At 43.4% G+C, this 27823-nt stretch overlaps 1 protein-coding gene across 4 annotated transcripts in view; it reads right to left on the bottom strand.

Moving 5' to 3' along the window:
* The window catches only part of LOC311023333 (membrane-associated phosphatidylinositol transfer protein 2-like), a 38935-nt gene that overhangs the window by 3592 nt on the left and 7520 nt on the right, over positions 1 to 27823 (bottom strand). The window contains exons 2-25 of one of the 4 annotated variants that reach the window (XM_084025091.1): positions 19660 to 19892; positions 14994 to 15208; positions 14119 to 14240; positions 13319 to 13552; positions 12890 to 13225; positions 11209 to 11304; positions 9102 to 9206; positions 8955 to 9019; positions 7786 to 8030; positions 7372 to 7561; positions 7077 to 7196; positions 6656 to 6870; positions 6370 to 6545; positions 5945 to 6115; positions 4835 to 4987; positions 3655 to 3819; positions 2551 to 2832; positions 1928 to 2076; positions 1706 to 1822; positions 1466 to 1582; positions 1230 to 1378; positions 742 to 891; positions 421 to 601; positions 131 to 259 (exon numbers count right to left, since the gene is read on the bottom strand). In XM_084025091.1, coding sequence (XP_083881217.1) covers positions 131 to 259; positions 421 to 601; positions 742 to 891; positions 1230 to 1378; positions 1466 to 1582; positions 1706 to 1822; positions 1928 to 2076; positions 2551 to 2832; positions 3655 to 3819; positions 4835 to 4987; positions 5945 to 6115; positions 6370 to 6545; positions 6656 to 6870; positions 7077 to 7196; positions 7372 to 7561; positions 7786 to 8030; positions 8955 to 9019; positions 9102 to 9206; positions 11209 to 11304; positions 12890 to 13225; positions 13319 to 13552; positions 14119 to 14240; positions 14994 to 15208; positions 19660 to 19737 — 3960 coding nt within the window. In that variant the 5' untranslated portion in view covers positions 19738 to 19892. The remainder of the gene's footprint in view (positions 1 to 130; positions 260 to 420; positions 602 to 741; positions 892 to 1229; positions 1379 to 1465; positions 1583 to 1705; positions 1823 to 1927; positions 2077 to 2550; positions 2833 to 3654; positions 3820 to 4834; positions 4988 to 5944; positions 6116 to 6369; positions 6546 to 6655; positions 6871 to 7076; positions 7197 to 7371; positions 7562 to 7785; positions 8031 to 8954; positions 9020 to 9101; positions 9207 to 11208; positions 11305 to 12889; positions 13226 to 13318; positions 13553 to 14118; positions 14241 to 14993; positions 15209 to 19659; positions 19893 to 27823) is intronic. The other 3 variants (XM_084025092.1, XM_084025093.1, XM_084025094.1) reach the window with 3 other exon arrangements.

Here is a 27823-nt window from a genome sequence, read left to right on the forward strand (position 1 = left end):
CAAATGTTGAATCGTATTCATCACGGTTTGGGTATCTACTTTAGTATCCTTGAAATAAATAAATTGAATATTCATCTGAAAAGCAAGATCAATTCCCCATGTTATGCAAAAAAAAACATAAAAAATGTACCTGGCACTGATGCTGCATCTTCTTGGAGGGTCTACCGACAATGTATATTTGGGAGGGAGGGAGGCCAATGGAGGTGTAGACCGAGATGTCTTTGGTTGATCCGTAGCCAGCGAAAATCTTCATCTGAACCTGTAATAAGTAGTGATTAAATTAATATTTCTCTAATAGTAACACCATGTCAGCATTGTCGTTTGTATTCACCTCTAAAGTATACATTCCTGATTCACAAAATACGACCAAAGTAACTTTAAAACTGCAGATAAAACCCCCCTCAATCACCCCAGTCTGACCTCTGTCAGGGACTTGAGGAAGTTGGCCTTGTGTCTGAGAGGGTCGTGGACCAGGCCGTCACAGAAGGAGACGATGCCATGAGGGAAGTTGTGCTGAGATAACCAAGCCACTACCCGCTGCTTCTGCATGTCTGGTCGTCCTGTCACGTAGATGATCAAATAGCCTAAATCCTGCCAGTGCCTGCAATGAGGAGGAACAGGAGAACAGAATTATAAAAGGATTATACAGGAAGATAAATAACAATGCTACATGCACTTCAGTCTGAAAGAGAATCTCGCTTCAAACTCAATAAAACAGAACGAGAAGCACAGCTGGTTTACCTGACGACATCCACGGCTCCTGCCCGCACTTTGGGATCGCTGCCCATGATCGACACACTGGCAGCAAATGAACCATCAATGCTGAACACCACAAACTCTGTGCTCCGTGGAATAACTGTCAAGTAGCTGTCTGCGAATGTGTGGTCGCCCCTAAGCAATGAAAAGAACCACATTTCCCTTGAGCACACTGAAACACAACACACTGACGTCAAATACAAGCTGGGCTTCTTAATAAAAAAAAAAAAGAATAATTTAGTTACCTAAGACATGTCTTTTAACATCAGTTCAACATATATACACACGATGAGCACAAGTAACATCTTCAAACCCAGACGGGGAAAAAATAGTAAAAAGTATTGTACTGTACACTTATATAGTATTAGTATGTAGTATACTAGTCATAAAACTTTGTTATTGCTATTAGCACCTGTGCTTTTCAAAATGTCTGCTGTGAAAATGGCTTCCTGCAAAGGTCAATCTGATCTCACCTCACAACCATTTTGACCGGGTAAACACCGACGCCCAGACGCTTGTCCTCTGGGAGGAGAAAAGACACACGGCCGCTACTGTTGGTCACTTCTGTGTTGAAGTACACCCATTCCCCAGATGGAGGCTGGGTCATGATGTGGAGGTCAACCTGTACACGATTACGAAACCATGAGCACAAACTACACAGGCATTACGGACACCAGTCCACGTGTGCTGTTGCAAAAGGAGAGATCACCTTCTCCCCGGCTAGAGTGACCATGTCCAGAGGGCCGTACATAAAGCGACCTGTCACCACCTGCTGGGAGTCTTCTGTGAACACGGCGTCATTCACACGGTGGTTAGCAGTCACGTTCTGTCAGGGGGTGAAAGATTTAACAAAAACAAAACACACGTTTTTATTGATTTGTTGAGAATTGATGAATGAGAGAATTTTGTCAGGCACACTGACACTGATGTTCTTAGATCTGATGCCCACCCTGATCTTCACATGAGTCCTCTTGCGAAGCCATTTCTCTCGAGGTTTGGACGGGGTGAATTCAGTTACTTCTTTCCCATCAAGCTCCAGGATGCTTGAGTTTTCATGCCTCATGACCTACAGGACACAATGCAATGACTCATCCCAAGTATCTCTGAAGAGGACTAACAGGTCACTTATTAACAGGCCCTTAAGTGTGGCAGTATTCTAATGTTGACTCACCTGCCTCAGGAGAAAAGAGACAACGTCAGTGGATTCCCAGTACGATGCATGGAAGAGGTGCGGTAAAGCCACGGTGGGGAAAGCGGTCAGGGCGTCGGGGCAGTACAGGGCAAAGTCCAGCCGCTTTGTGCCCCACCAACGTGCTGCGACTGTGACGGATTGAAGTGAATAGGGAGCAGATAACGTAAAGTGAAACTGTAAGAGTGCGACGTGCAAAAAAGGTGCAACACCCCCAAAGCTGAAGCAAAAAGATGATTTCAATCTTTCACCCCAATTAACACCAGCAGCTCTTCAGCTAAAAGAGAGAAATCTTTAGTTCATGATTAACACAAAAATCAAGTGCAGCAGCCGGAGGAAAAAGATGGTTAGAATTGACAAATATAGGCAACTGAAGACGGTTATTCATGTTAGTATGGACATGAAAAAAGGTGAAATGTCTGGATTTATACATTATTGCCCACCAATAGAAGTGATTGCCTTAAATCCAAGTAAAGGGGAGAAAAAAAGAGGCTTTCCCTCAGAGCAGCGCTGAGTTGTTGGATTTTGACACAGTATAGAACAGTGCACAGAGGAAAACTGTAGCCTCGTGTTGATTTCAGACGTCCCCTCCCTTAGAAAAATACCTTGGTCCACTTCAGCTTGGGAGTCCAGTGAGACCAGATCAGATATAGCACAGTACAGCCCGGGTGAAAGGCAGTTGTCGTACTCGCCAGTGGGACTTAGACCTTCACTAGCCTCTGCTTCACCATCTGCAAGATCTGCATCAGGAGATCCGTCTGCCAGGTCGGCCTCTGCTTTCTTACGGGACTTTGGTGGAGTTTTCGGGAAGAATTTGATTTGAGAGGAAAGGGCGATTTGGGACAAAAAGCTGAACCTTTTGGATTGGTTTATTTGGCATGATTTGGCTACGGGGAGAAAACAAAGAGAAAAAAAAAATTGCATGTAAAATGGATGAATGTAAGTGTATTCAAACAGTTTTATGTTGGGAGGCAACTGGTTTCAGTAAGCTGTCAAAGCTGAAAAATAACTGTTAGTACAGGAACAGTTAAGGCAGTCGGACATGATGATCCCGTTGAACGTCTTCTATTTTTCTGCTATTGCACGAACAAAAATGGGTTATAATTAGTAAAAACAACAGAGTTAACAATAATGTGAGGTACAAATAAACAGGGGGACTGTAGAGGACAATCTCACATAAAACAGAAACAGAACACTGGTCGTCTGCAAACAGTGTACCAGGGATTGGACAATGCAGGAATGGCTGGAGGCAGGTGTCCACATGCACCGCAACATTAGATAAATGTAGCACTCATTCATTGCATTTACATTTAGACAGTGGATAAGAGAAGGACAGACAGTGAAAAGTGGCGCGACTTGCTCTTGGCTCCAGGACTTTGCTTGCTCATACTGGGAGTTTCAATTTTTTACAACGTGGAGACAACTCTCTGCTAAGCAGAAGTAGAGAAAAAGGAGCTATCTGGCTGACAAGACTCCTCCAGCTGGAGTGCAGGGTGTGTGTAGAGTCAGAGTAACGGGGGGAGAGAGAGAGAGGGAGAGGGAGAGAGAGAGAGAGAGAGAGAGAGAGAGAGAGAGAGCTAAAGGACAGAAATACAGAGAAGATTTAGACTGAAAGAAAGATAAGAAGAAGAATAACTAGACCAGTGTTTGTGTGAGTGGAAGAGAGAGAGAGAGAGAGAGAGAGGCTTGTTGGTATTGAGAACACTTACTGTTGGCTATGTTGGTGGCAGTGTAACTGTCTGCCATTCCTGAGACCTGGCTGGCAATGCTGACCTCACTGGCTCTCCGCTGGCCCCGGGAGAAGGGGCCCGTTACAGGGGATGAGGGGTACGAACTGTCCATGAAGACACCACCATGAGACTGAACAACATCCGCTATTGAGCCGAAACAAGGAGATCCCATTAGACAGAGACACAGGTAAGGGGAACTCACAGTGATGGGGAGGGGGGATGTCAGGGTGGCGGCAGAGAAATGTGACGACAGGCACCATGGTTTCAGAGGAAATGGGAATCCAGAACATGGTGGCCAAGGTCACATTTCTGATACCGACCATTGGAAACGAGGGCGCATGAGTACACGAAACACTTAAAATCACAAATGTGTTACAGTCACATCCACGTGTTAGTCAACTTGTAAAGATGCTTTTTATCTAATAGTCAGGTGATATCATGTGGAATTATTTTGCCTCTGTAGACATAATGAATTAGTGCTGGAGATGTTATACATCAGATGACCTCTGACCATCATCACAAGAAGATACTTCAGGAACCGTATAGTATATATAGGAGGTACAGAGCTACAAGTACAGTGTGCTATTCAAACACAACTTCACCACAATCTTCACATCACAATGGCTCGGAAATTCAGATGATGGGATAAAAACCCTCCGTCGACATCGATAAACTGATTTTAAAGAAGTGACACAGACACACCTGTGTGACCTAAAAACCACAGCACAAACACAAATGCTTGCAAACTTCAAACGTGACATGAATCTGTGACGACAACAACTAAACGTAACACCACATGAGATGCTTTGCAGATTTTCCAAAGTATTTCCATGAGAAGTTGTCACAATTTTGTATTATTGTTTAACTACAAATTCTTGAGAGGCTAAGAATTCAACTAGTGTATTAAACAAGTAATTTAGATAAAAGATCAGATGCTACAAGTGAAGGTATATATAATGGTGTATCAGTGTATCCGATTTATCAGAAACATGACTCTTGACTCTTGAAACAACAGCGATGGGAATACTCAGAAAGGACACGATGGGTATAAATCTGAGCATCGTGGACGTGAAAGCAAGAAGGTGGGAACAAACGAACAAAAGAGACATGGTGAATGGGGGGTAAGTACAGATGCAGGTGAATGGGAGAGGCTACACACACTCCATAGTGGTGGGTGTGGCTTTGAGGGAGCCCTCCTGCCAGTTTAGCACAGGCACAGGGATGCAGGTCTCACTGATGGTCTCCTGACAGCGAAGGGACAGGGGAGGCCCGCTGTCAAGTAGCAGCTGAGCGTTGCTCTGGACTGTCTCCACTACAGAGGGAGGTGGAGGGGCAGAAGGGACAGAGGTCAGGGGGATGTTTTACGAGCCATGTACGCGGGTATGGGGACAGGAGGTCAAGAGAGGAAGAGGGAAAGAAGACAAGGAAGACACAAAAACATATGAAGCAAGAACAACTATACATGAGACAAGAAAGCAGAGGCGAGCCCTTGTTTGAGCCCATTTTCTTTTGAATTGCAACTGCTAGTCAGCCATATACCCTCATATATCATTACTCGAAGATTGCTCGTCATAAAACTGTTTGCACAAACTACAAAAATTATCTTGAAGTTGTCTTTAAAACTTAATCTGCACTAAAAACAAAAGAGTTATACAATGCAGACCGTAGGATAATCAGCAACAGTTCATTTGATGAAACTTCTCTGACGACAACAAAGTCCTTCAAAGTCCTTCAGAAACATTGTCATGCTTTCACAGCTCATTAACCATTATATGGCTCTTTAATAAACCCTGGCTCAAAGATAGAAGTTATGTATTTTAACTCCAGAAATACTCCATTGTCCATTACTCCACTATAATGTGCGTCCAAACAGAAACCACCAGCACATTTACAGAAATAAACTGCTTCGCAAAAGAAGTTGAAGCACAAAGAAAATGTTTAATTTTGCTTTGAGACATGTTTACTGTGTGTGTGTGTGTGTGTGTGTGTGTGTGTGTGTGTGTGTGTGTGTGTGTGTGTGTGTGTGAGAGAGATGGAACTCATTGTTTTTTATCTATGACAAGCATCCCTGTCAAACGGGAAAATCTGTCAGCTCGTAAGTTTAAAGGAGAAATTACACAGCCATTTCATGAAGAGGATTTTGCATTTTTATCTGCAGACAGACCTACTTAAATAAACTTTAAATTCTGTGCTTTCACAACAGGATATTTACTATTTTAGTCATTCATTTCACTGAGGCATTTCTACATCATTGGTGCAGTGAGCTCACCCAGCAGAGCAGAGTTTCCATCTCCCAGGGGAAAGCGTTGGTAACGGGGTACGTTGAAGGGAGGCAAGAGGTGAAATTTCCTCTCCAGTAGAGGCTCCAGGCGGGATGCTGAGGGGTCGGCCGGGTGGAACAGGTTATAGACCTGCTGACAGGCAGGACGCAGCTGGGCCACTAGGGGGAGAAACCAAAAACATGAGAGGAGAGGGGGAAGGATCTGTGGCTCCCTTCCCTCCAACTTTCTTTATATGTCTATATAAGAAGATATTCGATTAGCTTTAAAATATTGGTAATGACAAACAGATGTCCTATTATTCACCTGAGGTAAAGCACATTTATCACCTTCGTAGACAGAATTATTTTTTACTCTGGCATAATATGTCACAGCAGTGTATGCAGTCATTGATTAAATCATAACATCTGCTTACCATCCAGCATAGGAATGACAGTCTTTCTCAGGGCGAGTACCAAGCCCAGTGGAGAGCCAAACAGGAAAAAGTCAGACACCTCAAAGTCAAACTTCCCCAGGGAGCTCCCGTCCAACATCGTGCTGCTGCTCGACCTGCGCGACACCGCGTCATTCCGCAGAACGCTGGAGTGTAAGCTGGAAGGGCAGCACAAAGTCATCACTGTGAGTCGGACTAAAAATAAATCACACGATGACAGCACATAAAAACAAGCGGTGAGACTGAGATTATCTCCCACTCAACACACCTGGTCAGGAAGGCCTGGTGTTGCTTTATTGTGTCCACTTCGTAGGTTGATGAGTCACTTCTCTTGCGTGGCAGTTGACGCTTGGCGTCGTCACCTGCGCCGGCCCGAGGGATGTCGATGTTACTGCGACTGAGATGGCGGCTGCCCTCCAGAGTCGGAGAGGCTGACCCATGCCCGCTGTTGACAATGATGCCAGGAGAGAGGAGGTCCTGGTCCTGTGGGGGTGATTCAGGAACACATAGCACAGTCTGTATATCTTATATGATGGAGGAAAAAAAAGGTTTTCATCGTACAAACAAAGGGAACGTCTTATTGAATTTTTACAATGTCAGAGGTCTAAAAAGTAGTAACCATTTGTAGGTTCTTTGATGATGAGTTAAAACATATTTTTGACATATGCATCCACTACTACCCCTCTTACCTGGACACTGACGACACTGCCTCTGCGACTGCTGTTCTGGCTTTCATTGACTGTCTGGTTGCTACTACATAATGCATCAAATCCCAAGATTCCTCCCACACAGTCCCCAATGAGGCATACCTAAAGAGGTCAGTAAAGGGAGAGTGGAGAAAAATTAAAGAACAAGATGTATTAATATTTAGATATTAAAGGTAACCATTCATACAAAAGGGTCAGCTGTGATTATGTTTATACGTATTTGAGAGTAACAAAAACACACACATTTTTACAAATCGCCGATTTCTCAGTAACTGACCTGGCCTGAGAATGTTGCCCCATCCAGAGACTTAATGAAGTCCGTGTACACCTGGTTGGCTCTGACGATGACGGTGGCCATGGCCTCCTGGTACTGTGGAGCAGAGGTTGCCAGGAGGGGGAGAGCTGCCAGGGGGATGTGGTCCTGGCTGCTGGACAGACAACCCTCGTCATAGCTGTATGGGCTCAGGCTGCCGCAAAAGAACAAAATCATATTGTGAACATATTTTTAAGATCAAGGCCGTTCACAGAGTGAAGAAACAAACACAGGAGGAGGAGGAGAGGTGATGGTCTCGAGCTGCACCTGGGTCTTTTCCATCAAAATCAATCACAGTCGATAAACAGAAACCGTCGATCATTACCCACGATTCTTGCAGCCTGCAGAAAAAAAACATGCGCATGTGTGCTCTCTTACTTGGACACGAGGGAGAAAGCCTCGGCACAGATGGCAGGGCAGGGCACCAAGCGGATGGCGATGCGTCCCAGCGCCGCGGGGTAGTGAACACGCATGACCGTGTCGAAAGCTGCGCCGATCGTGTTGACGTCGGCCTGCTTGCTGTTCTGGTCCCCTCCGCCTGTATCCAGGATGTTCCCTCCGTGCAGAACCAAGATCAGCACATGGATCTTGGAAGGCTGCAGGCACTGCTGCGACGAGCTCTCCTGGGAACAAGAAATTGAACAAGAAAAAGGTAATGGATGGAGACGATGAGGACAAGCTCTCCGAGAATGTTGAGTAGATGACACTTTTCGTCAGCATGATCAAAGACAACATGCTTACAGAGTGCGAAACATCACAGATAAACAATAATGCCTTAGCTATTGTGCAGCAAACAATTAGCATTTTGTCACATCTGTGAGTCGCATGGACCGCACGACAACAAACAAGTCTTTTCACAACCAGAGAAGGGTGGAGAACCATGAAGGGGAACAGAACAGAGCCAACCTACAATCCACTTGGAAAACTGTTCAACTTACAGCAAACAATGACAATGCTTCCCGAGGACAAAGTCACATTAAATACAACCATATAATGTGCAATTTTGTCTTTTGATTCGAAACATTTTAAAGAAGCATTTCATGGACACTCAAAGCCACAGCTGCAAGGGCACAGAGGTTGAACAGAGGGGGCTGAGGTTGAGGAGTACAGATTTGGGTTTTGGCTTCTGCCGGGACAAAAAGGGCAGGGGCAGGACATACTGGGTTTGTTTAGGAGGGTCGGGGGGGTCTCTGTGGAGCTACTGTAGTAGTGCTCTAGGGCCAAAATGTCTACTTACTGACTGGTGCCTCGTTACCGTGATGATGGGAATGGGAGAACTACCGCTTTGGCCTCTAACAGAGCCACGCATCTGAACACAAGAGCACAGAAAGGCTCAGGGACAAACAGCCCTCCTCTTATCCTGCAAACCTTTAAAACCTGATGCAAATAAGGATGCTTATTATCATGAAATCAAGTTAATCCAAAACGTTTGCGTCCTGATGTGCGTTTTCTGTGGATCATTCCTTAGGAATATTGATTTCAAGACAGCATTCTACTGGTTGTGGTTGCGTTTTTGTGAATGCACATTCACCGTCAAACACACGTACCTCATCTAGTCTTTCCTCACTGGTTGCCCTTTCATAATCCACCGTCATTTCCTTGTACAGCTCACCTGCAAACACACACATTCTTAAAATCCAGCACTGAGGCAGCGTGACTTTCCATGATGAAGTGCCCGTGGATCTTCATCATACCAGGAGTTTCCTCTGTGTCTGCAGCTTCAATCTTGTCCATGAGGTCATTTGAGTTCCACTTGGTGATTTCCTTCTGGAGGACCTCCTCGTTGTCTGAGAGATCCTCTGCAGGGGCGACACAAGATAAATCCTGATCATCTCAAGCATATAGGCCAGTCAGTTTACAAACCTGTCATTACACCAGTATGACCAATTTATCATGATCGACAGTTAAATACAAATAAAGGAACCTTTTCAAGCTTTTCCCCAAGATATTGTCAAATAAACCATTAAATAGATATTTATAACTTAATATAAAGCATAATGTAATGAATCAATTGCTGCGGTGGCTATCAAATACATATTATAATGGGCATTTTCATGTTTGAAGTATATCCTTTGTAACTGTGTGCTGGAGGACAGTGGCTAAGAAGTAGGGTAGTTTAACATAACATTATCTACTGAGAAGAGGTTTAAACTAGTATGTATCGTTTGAATTTTCATAAATATATGGAAAGACTTTGTTATCCATCACCAGATATCATTCTGTTCTCATCTCTTTCCCATTTCTAACAAACAGGGCACCAACTCCTCCTGTTCATTTAGTTTGTGTTAACAAATTGAAAATTAAATCTAAAATTAAATGTTGACACAACTGTTATAATAATAATAATTTTATTTCATAGCCACTGGCTTTGCAAGCAGGAAGATGCAGCCAGTTTGTCAGATAACAAAACCCACCATAAGACCTCTGCTATTAACTGTATGAGGTTTTAAGAGATAGTGTTCTGTAAACAGAACATCAAGTTACTTTTTGAGTTATTTCCATAGTTGCTTAATTTCTTTATATTATATATTTTATAATAATTTATGTATAAGAGATGTATCGAGTCTTAAACTGGGTTAAAACATTTGGTGTGAAGGTGAAGAGTTCCGTTTATTTCATAGGCTTTACATTGTTCAATAAATAATATTTTATGCAAGCTTCATTTGCAAGTTGTGTGTGTATTTAAATTATGATTTTTTTGTTTTGTTTTTCCTGTTTTAAAGAAGAAGTACAGCAGTACCAGACACATTGGATGTGGCATCTATGAGCAGCTCTCCTCCTAAAGCTTTCTTTTATTCATTTGTACTAAAAACAAAAATGGGTGAACACAACAGTCAAAAGAGTATCATGACCACGAACAAACTAAAGATAAAAATCTTATGAGCAATCTGAGCCAAGTCAGTCTGTTTCTAAATGTAATGTATAACACTATCATTTGATTCATCCAGGTATCAAAGCACACACACTTATAGCTACTGTATCTACATTGTGACACACCAACCTCCTTTATTCACCATAATGAAATAACTGCTTACTTCATAAAGTCGTCTCTGCAGTGTAGGAACATCTTTAAATCTCATACAGTAGAAACTGAGATGGACACTGGAGCAGCACATCAATAATTACTGTATTCACCCTCACTGAGGCGGGTTATGTACACTAATCTATGACAGTGCCGTCATACATTTAATCCATTTATTTGATCACATGTCACTCTAGGCTCCAGACACGCCATAATTAATCTATACAAACATGAATACTGCAACACAATAAATTACCGGATGTCACACACTATTCAGTCTAATGATTGTATTCCAGTTACTCACAATGACAACAGCAGAAATGTATTGAACTTGAATCAGGCGGAAACTAACGAGTGCCGCTAAATCAGTATCCATATAATACAATTTTATTTGATCATTTTTTCATCACAACTAATGTCACCACATTGATTGCTGGGACGCATCATGAATTTTAAAGTATTGTGCGTGTATGTAAACGATGTTGGGGACTGATGGGTAGAGACGATAGTGATTTCTGAACTGGACGTCAGGATGAGACACCGTGTCCTCGGCCGTTCTCATCCACCAGAGAGCACGGGTGTCGTACCACACCCACCTATTTCAACTGCAGCCCCAAAGCATGCTGGGTATCTGGGAAGCTTAAGAACTGATCTGTGGTTAAAGAGATGCATGCAGAGTCAGGAGGGAGGAGAACAAGCAGGTTCTTGGAGAACTGAACACAAACACAACCCTGGTGATCGAACTACCGACTCCAATGACAAATCAAGACTGCAGTTACCATGAGCGTCGAAGAACTCCTCGTCCGAGCTGTCGTCTGAGTCGCGAGCTATGCTCTGCATCCTCCACTCCGAGATGCTGTGACGTGATGGGCTCACTGAAAGACCACATGTGAAAAAAAAAAAAAAGAATTCACTGTTATTTTTGGGACATGTGTTTCAGCCTGTCTCTTTCCCTTTTTAACACACTCACACACTCTACGACAAAGAAACATTGCAAAATCTCCCCCGCTCAGACGCACACACACACACACACAAATACAGTGTTATGTAAACATGCAACAGTTTTTGCGGTGCACCACAGATGGACTGCTCTGTGGTCAGGGGGAGTGCGTGAAAAGTGAGGCCCGATGTAACAAGCGACAAGCACCCCGACTACCAAATACCAGTCGGGGGAAAAAGGCAATACTAAAAGCAGGCCTTGTCTATCACGTGTCTTTAGTCTATGCCTCATATATATAATTAGTGTGGAGAAGAGAGGGGGTGTTGCTCTAAGGGGCAGGCTGGTGAGAGGGGGGCACAGCTGTAGCTGTCAGCGCACAGGAGGAAACAGCAGTGGTGGAGGGGAGGGTCAGTGGGAAGAGCGTCAGCCTCCTCTGGTCTGTGACGTCAGCACTGCTGCTAAAAATAGCTCAGGAGAGAACCACATGGGGAGAGTTACAGGGGTGAGACAAGGTACGCTGGATGAGAGTCAGAGGTCCAGGTGGCGGCTGCAGTGAGGGCTGCCTTGAGGTAGGGGTGACACTGGAGATGGGTGTGCTAAGACATGTGGTTTTGTGATGTCAAAAACCGCTGCTAAAAATAACCCAGGCGAGATCCAACGGGCCGTAGGGGTGAGGAGAGGTGATCGCCAAAGTGGAGGCGTGAGTAAAAACAGTTAAGTAAGTTAATTCCAATGAACGGAAAGGGAGAGTCTGCATATTAAAAGGCTGCTTCTGAGGTGTGTATTTTATTAACACCAATTCAAAAAATCATCTTCAGTAAACACTGATTCATTCGGTTTGGGAGCAACTTTCAGTGTATACATCCGTGTACAGCTGAACCACAAAACACAACAAAAATGCTGTATCTTTCAACAATCTCTACCGTCTGTTGGTAGAGATGACCCAATTAATTCTTGTTTGATTCTTGATTAAGAACTGTGCCATTACAGTGCTACCCGTGGAGCTACAGAGTTTGAGGCAATTTTGTCATCATGGGAGCGCAGTAATACATATTTATTCAATCACCCGCAGTTCTTTATGCAAAAGCTAACCAGTGACTTTTAATAGCCGCATTTCAAGCTTAGAGGGAGGGAGCGTGTTTGATACTCATACTTTACTACATAGAAAATTTCACACAAAAATCATACAAACAGAAAAAGCAGTGTTACTTTCACTTTGCATAAGGTTAAGGTCTGTCCTTGTTGAATTATTGACATAATGGCGGTGTGGACAGGTCTCAAATATCACTAGTGGCTGTGTTTACCTTTGGAATAGTTTGACTTTGCTGTTAGTATATCTCAACCTTTAAAGTGGAAACAAGTCTGGTGACAAACTGAACAAATATGGCTTCATGAGGTGTAAATACGGATGTGATAATGTGTGAAGGAAGGAGTATGGCTCAGGACAGTGCAGTTGCTCTCACACATGCCGTCATACACAGAGGTGAAGGATGAGTAGGTGAAGATGGCGTGCTCCTCACCTCCTCTCTTGGATGAGCGGGAGGATCGGGATGAAGTGGACCACTGCTTGGTGAGTACACCTCGTGGCTGGAGAGTCTCTACTCCTGAGCTGACGACCACGTCCTCAGCTTCAATGGAGCTGATTGCCTCTTTAACCTCCTGGCTTTTGTCCGGAGATGCAGCTCCTCCGTTGGCCTCTGTGGCCTCATCTGCCTGACTGAACTGGGCCATCTTTGTGGCCAGGGCCAGCTGGGTTTCCAGTTCCAGTTGCCGGATGTCCTCCATGGTCAGACCGTACCACTCATCCTGCCAGCACCAGGCCTGCCGGTGGGCACGCACCATCACCTTTCTCAGTCCTAGGGGGGGGAAAAATCAAAAAGCATAAGGTTTCTACAGGTTTTGTTTCTACAAACTACTACATTAAAAGACTGTAAAATCTGCACACTCACCAACATCATGGATGAAGCGCTCAATCTTTGACTGCATACCCCAGTAACGAAACTCCACCTTGCAGAGTTTGTAGGCACACATGATTGGGGTCTTCCCTGGATTGTTGTTGTACTCCTCTATCCAGTCGTCCTGCAGGGGACCCCTCTGGGTCTTGTCTGACTTGAAGAGCCGTGTGTCCTCCTCTATTTTGTACTCATGAGGCAGGATGGGATCTGTCACTATGTCAATTGGGTCTGCCAAAGACGGTTCAAATTCAGAGAAGAATGACTAATGGAGCCAAGTATTTTCAATATATTACAGGAATAATGTGCCTTTAATGTCATTCAAAAATATAATAGTGCATAAGTGGGTGTGATAGTAGAACTTGTATAGACTTGAGTTCAAATGCTTGAAAATCTTTTAGGCTGACATGCACATACAAGAAGTCATTCATTAAGATTATTACAACCGATGTTGTAACTGGGTCACAGCATGCCCTAAAAGCATTCCTTTCTGAGCATAGTCAATGGGCTTGCTACCAAACAGAAAAGACACATGCAGTACCACAATAAGCCACAAGTGGGCATCACCTGGTCCTTATGTTTGAGACACAAGAGGACCAATATAAAGACACCATTAGACTAAACCTACTACTAACCCATGTCCTTGAATAACTTTGGAAAGAAATGGCATCACTTGGTTTGTTGGTTCTATAGTAAAGCTACAACGTATGTATATGGAGCATGCTATATGTCACATCAATTCATATTTTAACATCTAGTTAATGTTGTCTTAATGGCTCAGGATCAAATTCTCTCACCGATAGTCCTCTGCCTCTTCTCTGCTGCAGACATGTTGAAGACATCTGCTTGGTTGCCTGTGTCGGGTTTGTAATAGGTCTCGATGTCAATGGAGAACTTCTCCACAAAGGGACAGGTGTATCTGACGAGAAGAGAAGAGGCAACAAAATCAAGTAAAACAGAATGGCACAGGTGTCAAAATAAGGCAAGATTGCATTTCACACCTGCCTTCAATAACAGATTCACTTCTCAACTCGATGGCTCAAGATCAGTACTTTTTTTTAAAATTACGAATGACAACACCCTCTCATGGCTGAGGATAGGAAACATGTGAGCCATGCCCATCTGTTGCATCTGAAGCAAAGCTGTCACTGGTTGAATAGATGTGTCAACAGGCCCTTGCAGTCTATCAATTTCCTGACAGTATAGTCAAGGGCACATCTCTGTTCAGCACCTTCACGTCTCTGTAAGGCCCCACACAGACAAACACACTGACACCCTGAGAATGGGGGCCCATCAAAATCTAACAGCATGTAAGTGCTGCTGGCCGCATGCCGATCTAATGGTCTGCACAGTTATATTCTGCCAACTTGCTCTCAAGATTATTTTCTCTTGGCTTTTACAGGGGGACAGCAGCTAAATCAGATCTCAGGGCAGGCATCACCACACTCATGGTATTTTAAATATATATCAAACTGAATATAAGAAAGTTTTGGGCTGATTTTCTGTCTTCAAATGTGTGTACACCTACCTGCTGCACCAGTTAGACACCCATGCACAGAGCACTTCTATTATTAAAATAACACGTTTGGAGTTTTGTGCAGCCTTGGCAGAGTTTAACTCCCACTCTTCCTGCTCTGAAGAGGTGTGGAGGTGTTCTTACTGCAAACCCCACCTGGTGCGTGTGTAAGGGTAGGCGTTCCAGGACTCCTCTTCAACCCTCAGTGCTGCTTTCGGCAAGATGGAGCGGAACCAGCTCGGAATGTGCATGCCTATATGGTAAACCTTATGCGTGTACTGGCCCGTCCCACCCGGTCCATCCGTGTAGGGCTTATTCTCTAGGATCTCCACCCCACTTCCTTCACCACAGCTCTCTTCTCTGCTCTTTTTCTGTAAGAAGAATTATGACATGAAGTTGAAGTGAGTTGGCAAGGTGCACAAGTTTGAATAATAGTGTAGAGTGAGTGTTACATGAATAAAAATGTACCCTTGATCTGAAACAAATATGAGACGGATCTCAAGCAAACAAAAGAATGGAGGTTTGCCCTAATAAGAATTTGACAATATGACACGTTATTTATAGCTTCCTGAAAGCTCTGCTCACTCAGAATTGCAAATCAGGAAGCCCCAAAGCAACTCACAGAGCCACACCTTTCCCATATTTACATTCCAGGTGCACACAGGATGAGAGGCGGGGCGGAGGGTGCAGGTGCAGTTAAGGAGACTTACAGCTAGGTGACTCAAGGGTTCAAAGACAGCAATGTGTTGCGTGGTAAGAGGAAGACTTGTGATTGTTATGAAATCAGTAAAACAGGAAACAGGGCCAGTCGAGCATAGTCCATGTGCTGGCAATATTAAAAACACAAGGAGCAAAGAGCAAGGACCATAAATGTCAGAGATTACTGATCAGCTGAACATACTTATCAGCTGCGGTTCAGTCTTTCCACATACATTAAGTATGAACACAGTATTTACTGCAGCACTGGGAGGGGGGGAGTCCATGAGGCGTCCAGAGCTCTGGACCTCATTACCTCTGACAGGTCATTCATTAGCCACCGCTTTGCTCTCAACAGCCCAGACACAACTCCAAAGACAGAGTACAGACCCCACAGCACCTTCTAACTGGATGTACACGGAGCCAGCACACAAGGCATGAACCGGGTTTATGTATATGACGACTTTACAGTGTACACATGCAAACAGAAAATGTGTGCAGCTGTATGCACATGTAAACCAAAGATGTTTGCACAAGGATAAACACATTTTGTTCATCTCAAAACACACAAAAACATATCTTTCCACTTCCACAGAGGACTATCAGTTGTCTTTTCAGTTAGGCTGATCACAATAGGTCGTGGCACATTGCAGTTGATCTATCCAAATTGCATAGTTTTGTCCAAATAATGTCTGGATGTTTGTTTTACTGTGGACTCTCCCTTTAATTAGATTGCTGACAGGTGACAGCAGCTTGCCAAACACAGTGTCACTTCTTCTCCCTCCTGGAGCGACGGATGATTCTCTCCAGTTCAACAGGAGAAAGATTACAAAACATTGGCCGGGGCTCAGCTGTTCCCTTAAGGAGAAATGGAAAATGATGGAGGAGATAACATGCTTGTAGTTCAATGTAGTTCCGAATGTAATGTCACATTCTTAATGAAAACATTTGCTTTGTTCATTTGTGTACAAATATAAATTGGACCTGTGGGAATACAGAAATTAAGAAATAGTTTCTGAAAGCGTGTTGACCGTCTCCAAAGGTGAGGGTGGGGTGCTCTCATCTATACTGGTCTACTGTAAAATACTTTTTGGCTCAGTACACAAAGACAAAGTGCCACTGTGCTGTGAGTTCTTAAACTGTCATCAAACCTTTAAAGATCCCATATTATACTGTTTTCCATCAATTTCACACAGCTGTCAGAGCTCCAACAACACTGTGCTGGATATGCATTGCCCCAAACCCATCCGTGGTCCTGAATTTCAGCTGTTTATAAGTTGCTCAAATGAGCTCTGCTGAGAACAGGCTGTTTCTGTGCCTGCGCCTTTAAATGCTAATGAGATCCGTCTGTCATCGCCTACTTGGAGAGAGACGGAGACGATGCCGCTTACGCTAGCGGCAGCATGCGCCAGTGTTTACGTGGATGTATCGCTATGGTTCGATATGTGGCTCAGGTGAAGTTGCTGGGTCCAGTATGGTTGGGACAGATCCTTTTATGAGGGTCAGTGTCGAGGCAAAACCAGCTTTGTACTGACCCTCGTTACTGAAGCAGTCCGATGTGAAGTGGTTAGCACACGCATACAAGCTAACACGGACCGTACCCGACCGTAGCCTCCTATCATCGTGCAGAGGAGGTCGGCCTATGCAAATGACTCCTTTCGTTACGTACGACAGGAGCTGAATCTGAACAGCCTGTAGGAGCCCCTTGTACCAGTGAGTGGGCTGCAGAGACCACGCAGGAGTCGCTTGTTTTCCTCCTTGGGAGTTGACAGGCTCAGGGAGGACCAGTTTATAGGTGTAGAGACCAGAGAAAACGTGTTTTTTTTAATATGGGACCTTTAAGAAAAACCTATCACCATGAAAGCCTGCTGTATATGTTTAGATCCAACTGCTCTGACAGGATGGGAGTCACATCCTGGTATTTTTTTCCCTTCTTGCCATCAAGTGAGTGAGGAGTGTTTCCTGTTTGAGATGCTTCTTTTCACTTCACTCCACAGATACAGTTGCTTAGTCAGAACATGATGTGTGTGGATGAATGAGATACAGCGAGATCTTCTCATCTTTAATTTCTCTCACATTCCGTGTTTTGGTTTGTGCAAAACTGCAAATCCATATATGGCGATTATGAATTTACAATTAGCTCTCAAATAAGACAATGGCGTTGTAGAGGCAAAGCAAAGGAATGAGAGGAGAGATGGGGTGGGGAATTGCTGGCTGAGGTGCAGATATGGCCAGGCTGTCCTAAGGCCCCTGAATTCATCTATGGAGCTTACACTGGAGATGAGTCGCACGCAGGCCTACATGCTGCAGTTACCCTGGCAACATACAGCATGAAGCGAGGGTATCCACACGCCAGCAAAATCCTCTCTGCTCAGACTATAGCTTGCTCCATCCCTTTTCCTTCCGCCCCTCTCGTTTCTTCCCCTCCCTTTTCCCTCCATTTCCTTATTTCATTCACTCCCTCTCTTGAACAAAACCTGACCACTGGCACTCTGCTGATGTCATGGTTGCCATAGTGACAAAAGCCTGACAGCAACACGGCTTTGCAGAGAGGGTGAGGTCAGGGGGAAAGGTAACTGTGGGTCACTAATGCAAGAATTCCTTCCCCATCATTTGCTTACATCCTTAAGAATGCTCATGTGAACTGTTTCTTTCAAGATACTATATAATGTAATGTAATGTGTAATATCTCTCTGGTCAGGTCTAACACAGGGCATATGGAAGACCTGGGAGTGAGGCAGGTCAAACAAATACTGTAGTTATGCGTTTCACATCATTTATTTAGTTTGTACCGTCTTGAAACGCATGTCTGCATGCTTCGTGGCATTACCGCTGAGTCATGGTTCCGACCCTCTACAGCTCAGCTGGATTACCCGTCTGCTCTGTTGTGTTTGGGGGGTGGGGTGTAAATGGAAAATATTGTTATACCAGGGAGTGAATATGTATTTTAGACAGCTTTGTCAACATAAAGATTAATTAATTTAGGTGTAAGATTAACAGAGGCCTCTCTGTGAGATGGTAAACAACTTGAAAGCATGCTGGGGTTTCCTTACGCACGTCCTAAATGTTTAACTTGTCCAATTGAGTTGCTCCCTGAGGGCTGCAGTGCTGCCCAGCTCCCATGGAAGATCCCTATAACTCAAACTACTACTCACTTCACTTGACACTGCGCTATGAATATTTCATACACGTCTTAATTATCATTTCCTGATGACAGCACTCCTTCAGTGACATAACCAGCACAATATACAATTAAGACACTAAAGAAGCAAGACACACTGAAACCATAAAAATGCCTCACCCTGACCAAACAGGTCTGTAACATCAACCTGCTCTTCAACAAACGTAAAAACCACTTGTGATTCACATTAAACAACAATGCAGCTTAAATCCCAACACCACCGTTGTTTGGTGTTAAGGTCAGCGTAAAAATTGAAAAACCAACGATAGAATCTGAAACACAAAAATGCACCTGAACACCCAAATGTGTCAAAAAAACATGTCTAAATAATAGTAACTAAACAATGCAGAATTTGTTTTTACCACAGTCCAAGTCATTGTGAATGCTCTCCATGCCTCTCCTGGGTACGGCTGCTCACAGAGCACCTGGCAGTGCCGCCGGATTAAATAAATCCTCCTTCATGTACATATGAAGTATGAAGTACAATGTGTCGGCACACAGGATAACTAGAGCGGTAGAAATCAAGCCGTTCCTGCCTGGAACTGTAAACCCTACAGCTCTTACGCAGACCCCCAGACTCCAGCTAAGGGCCTCGTTAGACAAATTAATCTGACCGACACAGTCAAAGCATCTCCGTTGTGCCTGCACCAAGTTTATAGTGAAAGTCAGGTGCTCCCACCCTCCTCCTGGAGAAACATGCAGTCTATGACGGCTGGAAACAGCCAGCTTCAGAGAGTTTAAATTGGCTAATCTATCAGCACACAAGCTCTCTTTGTTCCATTACTCCACTGACGTCAGACCGTGTGACCAATCAGTTCATAATTTGGCACGCTGCGATCACACTTGTCATTTTTTCTCCTCTCTTTCTGCTTGTTTTTGACTCCCGGTTTCGGCTAGGTGTGTGTGGGTGAACATTTGGTGGGTAATACGCCGTTGTGAGCTCACCTGGATCATATAGAGCTGGGCGATGCGGTACTCCTCCACACTCATGGGCATGGGGATGCGGTACTCCTTGATAAGCATGGTGAATATTGGAGGAGGTGGAGAGGGGGATCGGGGAGAAGATTGACAAGGGAAGGGGGGGAGGGAGGGAAGGGAGGGGGAGAGGGGACAGGAAAGACTCGGGGCTCCTATATGTGACTTGTCAAATCACCAGCTGAAGTCCACATTGACAGTTCCTGTGGGGGAAGAAACAAATCAAAGCATTAGGAACTTAAGCTGCGAATATACTTTTAAATAAATGCCTGCAGACATCCAGTCAGGAGTGTTCGTTAGAGTCAAAACATGCTGCTGATCCTGGTCTGATTTCTGGGACTCCATTAAAAAAAAAAAACATTCTTCATCAACATCCATCACTCAAAAGCAGAAACCAGCTTCGATCAGCAACAAAAAACATTAAATCACTCGCAAAGGATAACAACACACAGACCAATTTCAGAAGCTGCAAGATTCCTATACACATAAACCGAGGACAAAGTTTTCGTGGCTCACAGGCAGATGAAGAGAGGAGAGTCGGAGTATCATTCATTAAATAGGTTCAATATAATTACTGTAGGTCTGGTTCAAACCCTGGTACCGAGGAAGAGCATCAGCGTCTCCATCCAGCGTCTCAGATCCAAGTAAGGCATTTTCCAGAATAAACTTCTCTTCTTATACACAGGCCACAGCTCAGTGTGTGTGTGTGTGTGTGTGTGTGTAGGGGGGGGGGGGGGGGGCAGGTTGCTGGAGTCTACAGAGAGCACCCGTGCCTTACCGACGGTCCCAACAGCCACCCTGTCTCTCCCAACACTTCAGCACTGTCACATGGGGGGCTCACTCAGTGTAAGAGGGATTACAGTTGAGTGGGGAGCCTTACGTAACATTGTAAGAACCCACTATGCATGATCGCGGTTTCACAAATAGCAGCCTTAGACTTACACAAAGCATTGTTTTCAAACCACTGGGCAGATAGGGGTAGGTGTGGGCTATACATAACCGACGTGTGGGTGGCGTGAGTTGCAGAAGTCTGCTTTTGACAGCTGAGAGGAAAAACAGATCCAAAGTCAAGCGAGTACAAAACAAGATCTTGACTGTATACGCTGTCAGCTAAGGTGGCACGTTACTTGAAGAGGAGGAAATTGAGACGTGAAAGATCGCTTCCGTCAAAATGAGCGATGAAGAACATTTACTGAGTATTTGTAAAGGGAGACTTCAGTCCTTGGAGCAGAAAAGGACCAACACTATACGCTGAATCCTTCATGTTTTTCTCCACACCTGTTAATAATTCAACAAAGACTTAAAAGTCTAGTTAATGAAGGGATTGTACAATCAGATACAGATGGTGAAAGCACCAGGACAGGACCTTGGCTGGTGAAACTGTATTGATTGCATGTGTGACGGGCGACAACAAGACCGTCCTGGCACTGCCTACATTTTTTCTGTCCAAATGTGTTTACGAAGCATTGCATAACCCCAACATTCACTCTTTTTCTGACCTATAGCAGGAACTGGACCTTGCTCTGGCACCCGGCTGGTTTGTCTAATCACACTAATTACACTAATATTCCCACTGCGTCACTTATCCAGTGAACAAAGGCCAGCTTTGGTGAGGCTCCTGGTGTCAGCAAAAGCTCTGGTCCACGCCCCCACAACTCCCCACTGAAGACACATTCACTTAATAAGCTTGCAAACACATTGCCAGGACAAAGATGGAGCCTGTGTACCGTCTCAATCTGAAGCAGATGTTTTTAATAACGGCCTGGGAGGTCTTACATTTGTATATGGTCTTCTATAGATTTCTATGTAATGTTGTTGCACTACACAAGAACAACACATTGTCAAAATTAGAGCAGAAAGCCATGTTTTGCTGAAAACTACTCTTTGAAAGGACTGGGATGAAACTAGGCTAGCCTGGAAACCCAGAGCAAAGCCTGCAGCTCGGATGCCAGGCTTTAGAGGTGAAGGTCACAGTGTTCATCCTGGTTAACAGTGTTAATGATAAACAGCATCATAATCTACATGAAGCATGGTTCAACAACGTGGCAACAGTTTCAATGTGGGTTGATGTGGTGTGTTAGAGCTGCAGATAACTACCAACTTCATCAATCTGCTTTTTTTTATTTCAATAGTCAATAGAATGCAAGGTAAAAAAAAAATTCTCAGAACGCATGCTGACTTTTCCTCCAAAATGACTCAAAATAGTTGCAGAAGTTTAAATAATTATTTTTTGAACCTGTATATTGTATCTTGCATTATCTGCATTTCAGTTAAAAAAAAAAAGTTTAAAAGTTCCTTTAATAACTTTTAATAAAATTATTTAAGTTTTGCTCAATTTTGAGAAACAAAAACATGTTGAAAGAAAGTATTTGGCCTACGTCCTTAATATATCAGCAGGGTATGCCAATCCATCTTTGTATTTATGAAAATATATATTCATAGTTTCATGAATGTGGGATAAAGTCCTGTCAATAATGCAGCTAAAGTTAACGCAGCAAACCAGGATGGACATGTTTAAAAGAAACCTTTGACATCTGGTCTTTTGCATAATTGTTAGTCAGATATTCTGTTTATTTTAACTTCCGCTTTCCCCTAACTCCCCACAATCTCTTGTCGCTGTAGTGTTGAGAAACACAACCTTTTTTCATGTTTTGTTTCTGCGTTGCTTTTAGTAGTTTTAGTTATGTCGCGAATTCTGGCTCATCAACTCAGCAACAGCCAAAGATGGACACACCCAAATTCATTCCCACAAAAATGTGTTGTTACATAATTTGTCTGTTTATGAGTAGTTTCAAATTGGGATGTGGATAGTTAGTTATTTATCAAACAGAATTATCACACAAATGTATGCTTGTGGCTTAGATAGAGTGTGTAATATCTTGTCCTTTAATTATACACTGCAGATTGAGTGGATTTCAAGTGTGTCTGACTGCTTCACAAATATAATCAATATGTGTGTTGCAGATACAGACCTATAAACGCTGTAACTGCCTGATTGTTCAAATTTGTCTATTTCACTCATTCTTTTGTGACCAATGCAGATGCTGTGCACAGCATCGGACCTGCAATACATGATCCACCAGCAGCCTCAAGAGTGTACTGGCACCATGCTTGACCTAGAAAAAAAATCACACACACACACACACACACACACACCTTAAAAATAGCCTGGTCACAATAATCCTAGCATACGCAAGCAGAGTGCTTGACGTTGTTTGTTCAGAGAATATGCTCATTCCCTTCTAAAAATACATCTGTGCCCCCCTCTAGGCAGTGACGCAATAGCAGCACACACCACTGCACAGCGCTCATCACAAAGCACCCTCCAATGTTCCTGCTCCCGTTTTTTGACAAAATTGAAGGCAACGATAGCTACAAAGACATTTTGAGTAGGACTGCGTTTGGTACCTCTGCCCACCACTGTTTTTTCAGCTCCTTAAACGTGTGGCCAGCTGTGGCTGGACTGTGCCCCCTTATAATGCTGCGACTACCTCATCTGCTACCCAGAAGGTGGAGGAGGTTAGGAGGTAATAAATCCTCCAGGCATTCATTTCATTTATATATATTTTTTAAACAGGTTCACAATGAAAACACAACTCTATTTGCACATTCCAAGAAACAAGAGAAATCCTATTTTGCCTGCGCCTTACTCAAAACTGAATATATTAACAACATAATTAGATGGTTTGTAAATTACAGTTACTTACAAACAATCCTTAATCCGTAATTGAAAAAGAAGAATCAAGAGCCATACACAATAATTCATCATTAACTAAGGAAACAGCATACCTGACACTTCATATATGGAACTATGGAACTTTCTTTGAAATATATTTATACAACCCTTTAAATCACTCTGGAGATTATTCCAGATTGACACCAACTAATGAAATAATACACATCTGCTTTAAAGTAATACGTGAATACTGATGTTTGAAGTCACATTTCCTTCTACGGTCCTCATCCTCAACTAAAAACTATTTTGCCCTGTATAGAACAAATGCTGTCTGTAAACTAAATATCTTTTTGTCAATAGTCTTCTTGACTTAAACAGCCTGAGGGTGTGCATAATTCTTACTGCTCTTTCCTGCATTATAAACCATGCCTTTATCTTGCTCATGTAGGCTACGTTTTGCCCCACACTCCCACACAGTAGCTTAAATATAACATAGACACTCTATTTAAAAACTGAATGAACACGAATAAACAGCAGTGAAAGCTCATTTCAGAGGCGTAGCTCTCTGAATTTTTCAGGTTTCATGTTGCTAAATACCGCAGGAGCCAAAAGGACGGTAGCCGTAAACACGGCTACATCTGTGTGACTCCTAGAGCCGGCAGGAACAAACAAGCGCTCAAAGATGTGCACATCTGCTCACCTCTAAACAGGGATAAGTGTCTGACCTCAACAGATGAAACCTGCTTACTCCAAGAAGCAAAGATTATCTGCCACAGAGCAGAGGCTCCCACTTCCGCCTAAACCTTTATCGAGATCCATTTTCCTTGCCAGCCCAGGGTGTCCTGTATCACAATAATGGAAAGTGGCATTGCTAACTCTGTCTGAAGGTGCAACCGATATCTTAGGATTGAAAGTTATAAGAACACCAGGCAGGTTGACAACAGGACACAGAGCAACAGCTGGACCTTGCTGTCGACAGAAAAGCAAAATACTGGGAGGGAGGTGTTGACTCGCAGGAGGCTTTCCCCCCCAAAAGGCCAGAATGGGGGCGCTCCTTTAAATTTAGCCATGTTTTAAAGAGCACCACTTTGAGCCGGAGCAATAGAGGAGGTGCTGGATCCCAGAGGAGCTGGAGGAGGGGGAGCAGGGGTTCCCTCATGACTGACCCGGAGCAAGACCCCTTTAAAATACAAGTGGAAAATGTTAGCCCCTGGACTGCCCAAAATATCCTAGATCACTTTCACACAGCGTTGCCTTGACATTGCAGAGACAACTTCAGCTATGACAACCACTGCAAACACAGCTTCAGCCTGTGACAAGAACCCTTGATTAAGTTGATGGGCTTATCCACCTATCTGGTTAAAATGTCAAAAGGCTTAAGACGATGCTGTACGGGCTGGGCTGCGTGCACTCTGTGGCCAAAGTGATGGAGTTTACCATCCACCTGCAATGACCAAAGAGGCCAGGAAGCATATTTTGAACAAGCACACTTCTATTAAGGACAAAAGATGACGCATCATTAATCAGGGCTATAACTGAGATAAATATAAACTATGTGGCACAGATTACTGAAAAACAAAATGAGTTTACATCCTACAAAACGTGCCTGCTAAGGGCTTAATAAGGGATGGGATATGTGTTCTTCTTTTCTACTTTTATTTTCCATCTATAAATGAAATTGTATTACGGTGTTTAAGCTTCAACTTTTATCCATACCATATTTGTGAACATGCAGGCTTTTAATCATTTTTGAATTAATTTAATGAATACATTTTACCCTTAACACACGATAATTAAACCTCTTATCCTTTTTAATACTCGGGTCGCGACTAGAATATTTCTATTCAGTTTACAGGTGTAGTTTGTTTGAAGGCTACCTGACAAAGACCATGTTTTGCTCCTTCTTTGTCTTCAGTAAAGCACTAAAGGAGTGAGCAAACATTCATCTTTTCTCCATATTCAAAAAGTGGTTGGGCCTGTTTGTATGATGTACCACACGATGCACGACTCAAATAACAGAAGGGCAAACGCGGGGAAAACATTTTCAGTGATCCGTCATTTTAAGCAATTTGAACTGAGGCTGAGCTAACAAAACGGGCAGATGCAGATGCAACATAATGTGATCTCCAAAGACCAGATCTTTTTGTATCAGACATGAGGGCACCACACAAAAAAACACACTGCAACAACATGCGCAACCAGTTTCACTAGCAGTGCCATTAGCCAGCAGAGTGGTATGATCATGTAAATGCAGGGGAAAACAAACAAAGTCCCATTAAATAATGGTGCGTCATCTTGTGCCACATACGGTACAGTAAGCTCCCATGATGCACCGTAGAACGAGGCCATCACTCCTCCTATCCCTCGGGCCCACACTCCTCCACAGGCTAAGGAGGTAGGATGCACAACCTGCCCTTATTCTTTACTCATCACTGCTGTACAAGGGGAGCGCTAAAAATACTCAAGTGAGCATCTCTTCCATTGTGTTCCTCCTCCTTCTCCTCTTCCTCCTACAGCAACCCTGCAAGTAAGAACTGCTTCTAAAAATGACTCTCGTTTACACAGAGAACGAACTAGTAGCGACGCACGAGGAAAGCAGAATTTTACAAAGAATATTACAACAAAAACTGAGTTTTTGTCGGCATATGGATTAGGCTAGCCATTCTTAACACTTATGACAACAGATCAATCTAAAGCAAGAAACAACTAATTATTTACTGCTTAAAATTGTGCCAGTTATTTTTGGTCTATCTCATGGCAAACATGGACTCATTCCACGGCAGTGAATCTCACTATATTTGAAGATTTGAATGGATGGACAATTAAGTAAAGTTTACATTAGATACCCCCAAAGCATGTATTTTAAATTCTTCTTAATAAGTGGAGCCATTGTTTTCTTATGCCCCAGCGGTGCTCATCAGCCCATCGTTTTCCAAAACCCGGCCTGCTACATACTCTCTCTCCCTCTCCCTCTCCCTCTCATCAACGCCACGCTTCACTCTGAAATCCAAAATTAGATGACCTTATATGCAAATTACACTTGGATTAATCAGTAATGTTCCAAGGTTAAATGAGGATCACCCCTCGCTGTCATTCTCTCCGAGCACTCAGAGAGCCTAAATCAACTATGCACATTGCACTCTTATGTAACTCGGATTGATACAGAAGGGAAAAAAAGCATTGCTTCCCAAGAATTCTGTCCATACTATTAACTCATTTTGGTAGCCTACAGACCATAGGGCAGGAAATGCTTTTGTGGATTCAGACAATCTCTCTTCAACATCTCCATCAGCCACTCTATGAGTGTTTGTCAGCAACAATATGCTGATTCAAATCAAGGCCTTCTTGCTAATGTGGAGCCTGTTGCTGAGTACTTGCTCACCACCAACACAAAAGCACAAAGGCTTGGAGGAATAACAACTAATGGATTGCCAGCATCATTGCCACTAGCAATCTCTCATAACAGTGCAAAGTGGCTTTGACTGTTTGAAGTACTACAGTGATGTTGCGGAGACTTGTTATTGCAGTGGGACGACACTAACTTAATCAGTCTATAGCCAAATTCAACCAGCTTCACACGCATCAGACATTTAAAATGCAGGATTTTAATAATCCACCAGCTTGTAATAACTCAATGATGAAAGGTTCCAAAAAAGTTTAAGTTAAATTGTTATTAGAATGATGCTTTACAAACGTCTGGAAACAGCAAAAGTCTCACACAAACAAACAATGGAAAATGTCTGTACAACAGTCAATGGAAACCAAAGTAATTATCCCATTAAGAGCTGGATTCAAAATCACACCGACAGAAAAGTAGAACATTTAAATCACAGGCTGAAATTACACTGTACCAGCATACGGTCAGACAATCACTCTGAGGATTTCATCCCAGTAACAGCAGTCAGGGTTGGCTATGATATGGAGGTCTGTGCGATCCTCCAAGTATATGATTCTCAGGCCATCACTGACCCACCACCAAATCGGTCATGCGGGATGATGTTAGAGGCAGCATAACGTTCACCACAGCGTCTCCAGACTCTGCCAATTCTGGTGTTCTCTGGCGAATGCCAATAGAGCTGCACAGTGCTGGGCTGTGACCACGGGTCCCACTAGAGGACGTCAGCCCCCCATGCTTCCCCCTGGAGTCAATTTCTGACAGTTTGGTCAGAAACAAGCACACCCGTAGCCTGCTGGTGGTTCACAATCTGTGTGCTTCCTAAATGGAAATGTAATACTGTGATGAGCAAGTATTCCCTTAATTATTTTTGAGCAGTGTATTTGAAGCATACAAAATAAAAAGGTCAATATACAGAATCCTTTTCGTCTGTCTATTGAGTCAGGTTTTTAGTTTCCTAGATGAAAAAAAATAAACATAACTGGCAACGCAATTTTTCTGAATGACCATCAAAGAAGAGAAATTAAATGCATTATACTCTACAAAAAGGCCAAAATGTATTC

Source organism: Eutrigla gurnardus, assembly GCF_963514095.1.
Source record: "Eutrigla gurnardus genome assembly, chromosome: 13".
Classification (NCBI taxonomy): Eukaryota; Metazoa; Chordata; class Actinopteri; order Perciformes; family Triglidae; genus Eutrigla; species Eutrigla gurnardus.